At 38.7% G+C, this 12073-nt stretch overlaps 1 protein-coding gene across 1 annotated transcript in view; it reads right to left on the bottom strand.

The window, feature by feature from the left end:
• MTCL3 (MTCL family member 3) overlaps nucleotides 1-12073 on the bottom strand; it is a 40758-nt gene that overhangs the window by 9580 nt on the left and 19105 nt on the right. Inside the window, 3 exon segments of the mRNA XM_071806577.1 lie at nucleotides 1639-1974; nucleotides 3270-4445; nucleotides 5106-5177. Of these exon segments, the coding sequence (XP_071662678.1) occupies nucleotides 1864-1974; nucleotides 3270-4445; nucleotides 5106-5177 (1359 nt within the window). The 3' untranslated portion in view covers nucleotides 1639-1863.

The raw sequence follows: 12073 nt of genomic DNA, 5'->3' as shown, positions 1-12073 counted from the left end.
AGGTATGATATGCTTGACTATATCTTGCCAAAAGAGTTTCTAATATGTAGAACTAACTAAACTTTTAGGAACATGAGAATAAATTACAATAGTTTAGAAAATCCTCAAAATTACTTGGGGCCTGACTTTCTCTTTAATCAGGAAAGTAGGCAGGGTTACCTATTAATCTCACATATTAATTATCATTTCCTTTAGACATATCTTGATGACTACAAAATAAATAATGATGACAACATCCCCTGGTAGGAATAAATACTTGTATTAAGTTGAGGTTTAGTGATTCAAGTGATCAAGGTTAATACACCTGTGGAGTATGCTGAGAGAAACCTTGACAAAGAAGGAGAAAACCACAGGCTTTGTTTAATACTGAATATTGTGAGTTTACTATTCTGTTCATTCTCATAAAATAAATTTTCTTGCCCCACCTCTGCTTCTCTCTGAGGGGTTTCCCTCAAAATGGTGTCTCTATTATTTCATGTAGCAGATCAGAACCCTGGCATAGAGATGGACTGTTCGCCTCGAGGAATGGGTTAATTGAAGAGAGCACTACCATTCAAAGGGAAAACTTATTACCAGCTAGAAAAATGGCTGCTTTATTTACTACCACTATTACTAGATTTTTTTATCATGGCATCTGCATTCACAAATATTTCATTAATACATGTACTTGTAAATGATCACCTTGGAAAATTCACATTTGTGGGACTCAGTAATTTCAACATGGGATGAATAAAACAGAAAACTGAGCTCCACTTGGCATTTCAGATGAGGTTTTCACAGTGCAAGACCTACTGTTTGTAGGACCTGCCTGTGTTCAGTGTGATAGAAAGATCATGAGTCGCCTGCAGTCTCAGTGCAGCTTCTCATAGGCAAGACAGGAATATTCAATGCCTATTGATGCACATCTATGGACACAACCTTCCCTCACTTGTGGTCACTCATTATCAACAGGGTAATACTTGTTAGATGGGATCACTCAGCAAGCCTAGAGTTACCATGCTCATTCAAAAGTTGTTCTGAGACCTGGAGAGAGAATCCAGAGCCCTGGCAGCTACAGACTGGAAAATGCTATCTGATAAACTAGGTTGTCAGGAACAGTTATTTGACATCCAGCAAGGTGACTCACATCACTCCTGTTCAAGTCAGACTGCATTGTGGCCATTTTTCTAGAGTACAGAGAGAATGCAGCAGCCTACATCTCTCAGAAGACTCCTTGCCTACTCTGATACCTCCTCCTCGTGCATCCCATTCTCAGGGGATTCTGCTCCTTGCCACATTTCCAGATATAGTGCTAAATATACCAACCAGTATGATTTTGTCCCCTCCGTGGTGTCTAATCCATGTAATATGGGGCTGAAAAACGTTATCATGCAACGTATATAGAAGCTGTGATGTACAATTGCAGAATACATATCGAATGTAATTTTGTTATTCATATGTGGCTAGAATACAAATTCTTTTTCTGGGAGTAGGAAGAGGAAAGAAATAGACTCCTCAGACTCACTCTGCATATTTCTGCTTTGTTTCTGATTTGGTGTAAATCAATTAATATTAAATTGCTTCTAGCCACTCAGGATATTTTTATTCAAAAATTATAAAACCAGATGAAGTGAAAAATACCATTTTCTGTTTGCTTACCTGGAACACTGTGGTGACTGGGTTTCCTATTCAACTGGGTGACTTTTTGGTATGATTTTTTGCAGTTTTTTGGTTTTGTTTTGGTTTTGGCAAACAAGTAGTCTTCAGTGTTTTTACAGCAGTGGCTATAACAGAAACTATGTCTCTTGCACTTCTTATCTTGGAGGGTGGACAAAATAAACAAACTGAAAAGAATACTACAATGAACAGTAAATGATGAATGGCTTACAGTACAAAAAACAGTGTAAAAAGGAAGACAAGTTTAAATATTGTTGTGTATGAAAGGGATGAAAATAATACAAGGATGAGAATAAGTAAAATGATAGGCTGGAACATCTGGGAAAGTAAATACAAAGACAAAGAGAACAGTCAATTAATGGAATAGCAAGTCCAAAGTTTAAACAAAATAAATAGTGAATCAGACTATGCTCGTGGAGGGACCAAGTGCCCATCTCCCATTGACTTCATTAGGAGTTCTGCATGGTCAAGCCACAAAATGCCAAATTTAATGATTGCTGTTATTTTTTTAGAGAAATACTAATTAGTTTGCTTTAAATTTGTATAAGCCCATGCAGTGCTCTGCCTTCAAGTTAATGGGAGCTCTACAAGCTCGAAGCTATTGCTAGATCAGAAAGTGAGCATGCTAAATACCATTTCTGTTTGATTTCATGCAATACATGTATAGTAATTGATTAACTTTAAACTCACTGCGTCTGTGACTTTCTGATACAAGGAAACAAAAGGCTAATTAGTGAGCATAGGAACAAGAAATAATAGCTTTCAGTTTCACCTGGCAACTACTTTGACTGTAAACTAGCAGGATAGCACAAAGTAAATTAACACAGCAAGAGACTTACTAAAACATTAGATAATAGCATGAGCAATAACAAGATTTGCCAACTATAGGATTTCATGATAAGATAAGGGTAGGTAATATTCATTTTTCATGGCAAAATATCTTGAGTCAGCAGGGCATTTGCTCCCCAAAACCTCTCTGGAACAATTCTGCATACAAATGTACTACAGAAAAGATGCTAGTCACTACTGCATGTAAGCAGTGACCCATAGGCCTTCAACAAGATACAATCCGTTACAGGAATTCCAATATTCACACTATCGGTGTGGCTCTGTGACTCTGTAGAGTAGATTTGCATCGTTTATTTTGATCTGTAGTTTGTCATATTGTCTATATTTTTGGAAATGTAATGTTTCCTCCTGTTAAATTTAATAAGATTTTCTTTTTATTTATTTAATTGGAACTCAACCACTAAGAAAACAATCATATTCATGTATGTGCCAAAAATGCATTCTGCACTGCCTTTACTGGTGATGAAGGCACCGCTCTGGCAAATGCAGCTGCAAAGCCAGAAAGGAAAGAAATAAAATCTTATATCCCCTAGAATGCATTTTTTAAAATTTCCAGGATACTAGTCTTATTCACCGTTCACAAACAGCCCCATTGGTAGAACAAGGTTTCAGATGGCCAAATGAGTATTTAAAATAATTCAAGAAATGGTAATTTTCATCCACCGTCTAGAATAAAGACTTTTCATGTGCCATACATCAAATTTGAGGATTAATTCATTTGGCAGAGCCTTGTTACCTGTAGGCTGTAATAAGTAAAAGTCTACCTGACTCACTGACAAAGGTTCATCTGCACTTCGATCATCCGAAGACTTTGGAACTTCGAGTCTGTCGATGAAAGCCTGGAGCTCTTTCCTGAAGGCCTTCATCTGTGCGTTGATCCTGTAAAGAAGCTCATGCTCGCGTATTCTGCTGCCATCATCTTCCTCATCCATCAGTCCAAAAAGGTCCCCATTAGCTACATAAATTCTCGCCTCTGTTATGATGGTGCTCGTGTCAGAAATTAGGCGATCTATTGTCTTGCCCAGCCGCTCAGCTTCTGAGCGAATGTCCTTCATCTGCTGCCTGTCAGTGAAGCTTTTCTGCCACCCAGATGTTGTTGGATAAAAAGACCTTGTGGGTGTCAGGCATCGAATGTTGCGTACCTCCTCCGAGTCGCTTTCCCCACCGATGGGGCCTTCCCTCTTGCGGTGAGGGGGACGGGAATCATCATCGCTCTCCTTTTTTCCTGCATCACTTTCCGCATCGCTGTCTCTGGGACTTCCACGGATCCCAAGATGAGAGGCCAAGTCGTAGCGTTGCATGTTGGACATTAAGACTCTGTTCTCATACTGGAGCTGCATGACTTTGCCACTCAGCTCATTGATCTGCATTCGTGCAGCTTTTAACTCCTCCTGTAATGCTTCTGTCTTGGCATTATCATGGTGTCTAGAACTCTCGTGGGCTCCAGACTTGTACTTGTATTTGTTCAGCTCAGCTGTTATGCGCTTGTTTTGTTCTTCCAAGTCAGCTAAATTTCTCCTCAGCAATTCTGTTTCATCTTCTACTAGCTGCAAATGCTGTCGTAATTCTGACAGGGATTCACTCTGCTCTCCCAGGAGTGGGTTAGTGGTCCCTGAGAAATCATCTCCTCTTAAATCATCAAGCTCTGCTTTCAGTCCTCTATTTTCCACCTCTAGTTCCACTATTTTCCTCCCAAGAATATTAGCTTCCTCCTCCACAAGTCTCAATCGAAGCTTGAGTTCAGCTTCTCTTGTGGTAGGTGGACCACCTGCTTCACCCTTTGGCAAGGGACTGTCCAAATCCCCATAAAATGATCTATATTTTTGCAGCTCATGTTCAAATCTGTCCTTCTCTTTATCAATCTTAGCCATTTTCTTCCTCATCAAGGCTGCTTCTTCTTTGACAAACTGTAGCTGGCATTTCAGGTCTTCATTGTCCTCCTTAGAATAAAGAAAAAAAGAAGTATTTGAAGAAACTGGATGTAAAACAGAAGACCTCCAGTGGATGGTCTTAAATTACAAGATTAACAAGCACAGGTACATAGCTGTACATACTCAGAGATTTTCCTGCAATCATTTTTTTCACTGATAAATAAATTAAAGAGAGGGAAATAAATACTTACGTTTAAAAGAGGGGAAAAGACTATTTTACGCACAACTGAAGTTTGCAGAGTCCCCAGAAAATAAATGGCGGGAGGGGGGGGTTGTAAAAAATCCGTATAATTTCTAGGCTTGCAACACTATAATAGATCTTACAGGGTTCAAAAATCTTGAAGTCAGCACACAAAGGGCCTATAATCTTGTTTCACTGATGCTCCTATTTTCACTATTTTCACTGATGCTCTTATTTTCCCTAAAATATAGAGTACATGAAAACTGGTGGGTTCTGTTGTAGCACCAGATGTTTGTTTAGATGGTCTTTGACATGGTGTTGTCTGGCTGCAGATCTGGGGTAAGGGCTCTCCATTTCACAGCATACAGGAAAACAAAGAGCAAAGCAAACAAGCAAGCAAAGTGCAAATGTACAAATCATGTATATCATTCCCATAGTGTCTCTGAAGCATTCACATGAGAAACCAGGATACTGTTATTACAACATACCTCTGTTGGTGTCTGCTGTGACTTTTTTTCTGATTTTGGTAGGTCTTTGCTCCCTCTTCTTTTCAGCGATTGCTGCAACAACAACAAAATGAGATGCACTGAATATTTCACTAAAGATGTATATAATTCAGTCACTCTTTTAAAACATAGCAAGTCAAATGCAACTATAAATGAATTAATTTATTGTAATCCTTGATACCAAATGCAGACGGAAGAAGAGGGTTTAACCAGTCTCTTACCTTTTTTATTCAACACATATTACGACTACTGCATAATGAACGCTTAACACATGACAAGAGAAGTAAGAAAGCAGGTATGCCAAATGGTAACTTACAGATACAGAAACTGAGGCAAGCAGTGAAACCCAGATTCAGCCTTGCCCATTTTATATTAACTCTAATGAGGCCAAGGCACCTGACGATGTACATAGCCAGACATGTGGCCTTACCCTTTGTGATAGGCAAGCTACATAAAACAATGTCTCTGAGATCCATCAACTGATTTTGGTGTACATCTACAAGGAAACCTCTCTCTGTGTCCCATCCACGGGCTTCAAGCCTGCAGTGTATTGTGGTCACACCTCCGTAGCTGAACACTGTAGACAAAATCCATGCAAATTCACACATTGACCTGGTCACTAGACGACTGGTTCTGTTTTCAGAACATATTCAAGTAAATACAATTTAAAACTGCTTGGACTACAAAGTCCTCGTCCAGCACCACACAAACACATGTATGTACCACCGTGCGAGCAAACTTTTTTGGTGTCTTCTCATCTGCTATGTAGCCAAAGTGAGTGGAAAAAATACTCCTGCTTTTAGAGCAGGAGGTACTGGAATTGAAGCCTACTAGCACATCCAGCAAAAATCTCGTAATTGCTGATGGTAGAAGGTTCATTAGTGGGCAAGCGCTTGCAGTGGAAAACAACTGCAACCATCCCACTGTCAGTACAGATCGTCAAGAAAACAGGAGAGAAGAAAGTGAGTGAGAGAATATGTTCCTACATAACATGCCACTTGCAGCTGTTTCCAGTTTTTATGTTTCCCAGGTAAAATGAAGGCCCTGAGGCAGAGCAGTGATATAACCAGCACCATCTCCCTCTGAGATCATTCTCTGATAGAAGAATCATTTGTGCCTTGGAGAAACACGCACTTGCCTGCACCAGCCAGGGAATCCAGCTGTATCTAAAAGCCAGCCAGTTCCATATGCTGGGAATTAAAACATGTTCATAATCCCCAAGGAACAGAGTACAGCAACTAAGTATGTTGTACATAATGATCCTGTGCCCTATTTGCCTGCTGGTACCAATTGTTTTCTTTTTTCTGCAGATCGTCCCCATAACAAACACTAGGCTCATGGACTGCTCACTCCAAAGGAAAAGTCAATACCATAGAAAGGACTCACCTATAAATGTGAGCAACCACAAGAGATTATTTCCCATTAAGCTTTTTGCTTAAATTAACTATAGTGTTATCCGAGAATTTAGAAAAATTACCTCAGATTCAGAATCAGAACTAAAAGTCACAGATGGATCCACCAAGAACCAGAATTAAAATTTTTATGCCTCTTGCAGAAACACTGAATGCTCAGAAGACAAAACAACAAAACCAAACAAAAGATCATTATCATCTTAACTGTGATACCTGGATAGATGTGAAACAAGGAATTCTGAAATAATCCAGAAAAGACACAAAAATTGTTGATTAATTTTCCTTTAAAAATAAACCAAACAACTTTGGGATCCAGTCTACAAACAAAATTATTCTTCTCCATGGTCACCCATCAGTTTTCCTATCGCAGAAATGGTATGTGCATGTGGAAGGTTTTCTTGTTGTTTTTCCTTTTGAATGGGCAAATTTATAGAGCATTAAACTTTCAGAGGTGCAGCTTCCTCATATCGCCACTGATTATACCACTATGTATTATAGCTTTGAAAAGCCCCTTTTCAAACCACTTAGCTCTTCAAACTTCTCCTTGCACCAGATTCTTGCCAATGCCACCCACTGCTAAAATAACTAAGAGATAGTTAAACTATATTTTTTGCTTGATTATCTAAATGCCTTCTAGTCACCCTGCCAAGCTCAGCATCTTTCCAGATATAATGAGGTTCTGAAATGCTGAGCTGCAACTTATTGTGTTCCCTACAACTTTTCAAAAGATTAGAGATACATACAAAAGTTTCCTATGACCAAAAAAAAGAGAAACTACAGAAGACAAAAAATATTTTTATGGGTGTGACACAAGAGGAAAAATCTGGTTTTCTTCTTTTTCTCCATATCTTTTGTGGTAAAGTTCCTTCTTGTAGTCAGGATAGTAATATTTTAATTATAGCAATAGTTGTTACTATCTAATGACTAGGCACTAATAATACTTTGTATTCTGCTCTACTTGAATTACAACAAACCATCCACAGAGTTTGTATTATTCATCAACAAACGATGTTATTTAGCAACACCATTTTATTGCAGAAAGCAGTGAAGAACACGAACAATTCAATTAGCAGGATGATTTGGGTAAGTTGATTAGGCCCAGCTGGAAGTGACATGATCTCTTGTGAAAAACACCATCAGACAGTTTCTGATCACTAGAGATTAAGACCTCATCTGCACACCGCAGCTGGCATTCGACATCTGCAAAATCACAGTGCCCCATAACGTAATGTTAGGGCACTGAGGTAATACTCATACTGAATAGAGAATGCCACATATCAAGCAGTATATCCTGCTATAAATAATGAATTTTTGACAGCTACTTCGGAGGTACATTTCACAGTTTACTGTGGCTACTCTTTCTATGATGTCTCTCAAGCCCTGTACTAGTCCACTCTTCCAATTCAACTGTCATTGAACAATATATTTCTGCTAATGAAAAGGAGTAGCAAAGAGAAAGAGAAAAAGGAAAAAAAAGCAAGGTTCAAATAAGCATATGTCAAAACCAAAACCAGCAACTCAGACTCTCAAAAGTGAATCTTCATATCATGCCTGCAACTGGACAGTACTAAACCAGTCCGCATGCTGCTTGTTTTGGTATACTAACAAGTGTTAGACAGGGCCAGTGAGTGAATCAGTCACCTTCATGTACAACATTTTTTGTTCAAAAGTTTTAATGTTTTTTCACCTTTTAATATAATTATTGTCTTCTTGATCCTTTTCCCATGTCACAGTGTACCACAAAACATACCGTAGTGCCACTAACAGCCACCACTGCTGTTTTCTCGAACTATAGCAAAAAAAATATCTGCTCCTCATATTCTAGAAGTGGTTTTGAATTTGATTTTTTTGTGGAAGATAATTTTGGGGCTCAGATAATATTTCTTTTATATAATTAAAAAAATCATATTAAGTTTATTCAAAGATTATGTGTAAACAAAGATAAAGGTAAAAGTAACAAACATAAGACTGCTTTTCCACTATCTGATCAGTAATGCTCACCAGACAGCTTTATGGTTTTAATAACTTCAAACCAAGTTACCCACCTGCAGGAGAAAACAAGCAAAAAATGTATATAATGCTGTTTCTACAACCAGGAGTTTGCTAAACTGCTCGAGTACTAATGAAATATTTAGACAGCACTAGGGATAATAAGACCAGTAACTGGGGCATGTATCATTACTTTGTATAATCTCTGCTTACATCTGAAAGACTAGGAGGTAAAACTGGGTTTGACCTGACTATTCCAGCATCCACTGCAGACAGCACACATGGGGCTGCATGTGTGTTCTGGCAATGCTGAGGAGTTTCCATAATCTAGATAAGACCATAGATAATGTTTGCATTATATACACATGGGACAACACACAATGGGCAATTCTGTTGCAATGTTCAGCAGCATCAATTCTCAGGTAACCTGCACTGGAGTTTATCCAATGTCTTGCTGGAGATGCTAAGCACTTCTGAAGACCAGATGGTATAATCCTTCTCTTGCCAGACCTAAACTGCAAGCCAAATGTGTGGTCCTAAACACCACCTGTGATGCTCAGTTCTCCTCAGCTGTAAAAAGAACTGAAATCTACTCTGAGAATAACACAATGCAGAAATAATAGCATCACACTCCACTGAGTAGGTAAGCTGTAAAATGAACTCTGGTTCTTGTTACCTGATCTTAAGCTACAGTAAATCTCTCAGCAATTAATAAAGAATACCTAAGCAAAACATGCCAAGATTTTTCAAGGCACTTATGTTTGATTATTTCAAGCCTCATCTGGGTGTATACGATCCAAGACATAATGCAGACAACCACAGGAGGAATTCCTGACATATAAAGGGATTTATGGGTGCACAGAGCCCCCAAAATATCCCTTATCCCTCCTCACAGAGCAGGATAAGGCACAGGGTGTGCAGCTTTTTGAACCTCTACATCTGCAACTGAACCTTCTCATCTGCACACAACTGTACTGTACACAGTTATGGTTACCTGTCTCTGAACTCCTGTGATAGGTCTGCAGAACTTGCAAAAATCAGAGCAAACCTACCATTGTCTTTACAGTTTTGAAAAGTCACTGAATATTGAACAATTTTTGGGCTGCACCAACTTGCCTCTGTTTGGCACAGAATGACTATGGCCAGGGAAATGGAAATGTGCCCTAAGACTCTCTCTGCATTTTCCCTTCAGTCAATAAGGTCAGTTAGCTCATGGAGCTGGATCAAATCAGATGCAAGACAGATTTTTTTAGTTAACTGCCACTGACCCTAATTCAGTGTATCAGAATACATAGAAAAAACTAAATGGATGCTACCCATTTTGGCAAATCGAAAATATATATTATCCTCAAAAAAAAAAAAAAATCCTTGTGTCTAAAATGTCTCCCTTATTCTGCAACTCTAAAAGTGCAATTTGCCAGCAACAAGCTCAAGACACTGCCTCATTGGCACAACTACAATCCTTTAGTCCTTCCAGCCCCTTCAAGAGCAGGAAGAGTCCTGGGTATTTCACTATTGTACTTGCTTGCAAGATTAAGGCAGGAAAGGAAAAGCAGGGAATAAGTGAAAAGCAAAGAAACACAGCACCCCTGTCCATGAAGCAAACACTAAGCATATCCCTCCTAGCTCTAGCAATGATTTCTTCATATTAAAACTGGCATATTTGAAAACACTGTTGAGGAATGATAGAAAACCAAAGCAATCTTTACTACTTCACCCTAGAGAGAAAAATAATTCTTATGTAGTCCTTTGAATGTCTTCATATTGCAGAAGAGAAAAGAGGACCTGCCGTCCAGTATTTTTATTATTTCATTTGCATTTACTTATGAGATATTTCAGTCATCATCTTCAGATCCTTTGCCAATTAAATACAAAAAAGAAAAGAAGGTAAAAGATACACAACATTTGCACTTTACCTAGAGAAAACCTTTGCATTTTGAACTGAAACCACAGTGCTAGAGTAAATAATGAAAACCCTGTGGTATAACCAGGTAAAAACATCCTTTGCAAGGCATAAAATGAAGCAGCACATTTATGCTTTCACTACATTTCTGTTATTTTTTTTCTTATTTGAAAAAAATCCTTAGCAGTAGAAGATGAAAGCTGCCTTTTCAAAGCTCTCCATATGACCTGGTCAAATAGCTGGCTAAACTCCGATACTTTGCTTTCTGGGATTGCACACTCTCTCATCTAGCAGGATATCATAAAACAGTAGAGGCAACTTCTCTGAAGGGCAAGAGGTCTCCTGCCATTTGAACCTGACAGATGATGGAAGAGCTAGACATGCTTAGTTCCCCGGTACTACCCAACCGGGCCTTATTAAAGAGGCAGAGATCACAATCAGCTTACACTCAGCTCCTAATCCTGAAATGCAAAAGCAAATCTCAGAACAGCATGCATCCTTTGGAGGCAAAGTGCAGGAATAAGGTATTTTGCTGCAAAGTGATGCAAGTTAAACCTATTTCCTAGGTCTTCCTAAGTTGCTGTTTATTTCTTAGCTCAGCTGTCTTTTTTTGGGAAAATAGAGTCAGTCTTTTTGTCACGGTGTACACAATGCCTAGTACAATGCACTGTCCCAGCCTTTATCTGGGACTCCCCGTATGACAGTGTGTTAGCATAGTCCAAAACACCACCACATAACAATACCAGTAATCACAGTCACAGACATAAATATGGCAATTATGTATTAAATACACATGAGATTTTGCCAAATCTAAAAAGAGTTTTCTTTCTCACACCTATTATCACCTTCAGAGTTTTTCAGTTGTCTTAGAAGAATATCTCAGAAAAGATTCCAAATAAATTTTCAGAAGAATGGGAAAGTGCAAGCAACCAGATTAGGTTCATTGCCTTGGTTACAAAAATGCATATATATAAACCAGTGTAGTTCCCATATACTGAAAAAAAAAAAAGTTAGTCTGAAAATTAAAAGTAATGAGAAGGAAATGAAGAATTATGCTGCACACAATGTGCATCTCTACACTGCTCACTGGAAATGTATACAGCAGCCAGTTTGGCAAAGTTGCGGGCTGATCACGTGTACATTTGCATTCAAGCTCATTTTATATTGAAGAGTTGTATTAAATGTATAGACACCTCTTACAGTGCCTCCCCTGTATTCACAGGGTAGGATGGCATCAAGAAAATGCACATCTCTCCAAAGGTTTGTAGGCATATAGCAGAGAAAGGAGCTTTGCATCTCACCCTATGAGGCAGTGCACCTTGGTCAACACCTCCTGTTACAGGGATGTCTCACCAAAAAATCAGATTTTAGAGTTTGAGAAGATGCAAAAATTTAAGATTAATTCAGGAAGGAGAAATTTTGATCTGCACTTGTTCTAGAAGCCTGAGCAGTGAGAAGATTTTCTGTTAACAGAGGAAAGAAATTCATCTCTCATACGCCAGCAATCACCTCTCTGTCCTGTGACTATGACAGGGTCTTCTGTTACTCATTGTCTCTTCTTTTGTCTGTGTTCACTGGGGAAGTTCTATTGTAAAGCTAGTCATTTGTAAACTGGCTAAAAAATATTTTCCGTAATACAACATACG

Source organism: Patagioenas fasciata, chromosome 3 (genome assembly GCF_037038585.1).
Source record: "Patagioenas fasciata isolate bPatFas1 chromosome 3, bPatFas1.hap1, whole genome shotgun sequence".
Taxonomy (NCBI): Eukaryota; Metazoa; Chordata; class Aves; order Columbiformes; family Columbidae; genus Patagioenas; species Patagioenas fasciata.
This window is presented reverse-complemented; position numbering and strand designations above follow the sequence as displayed.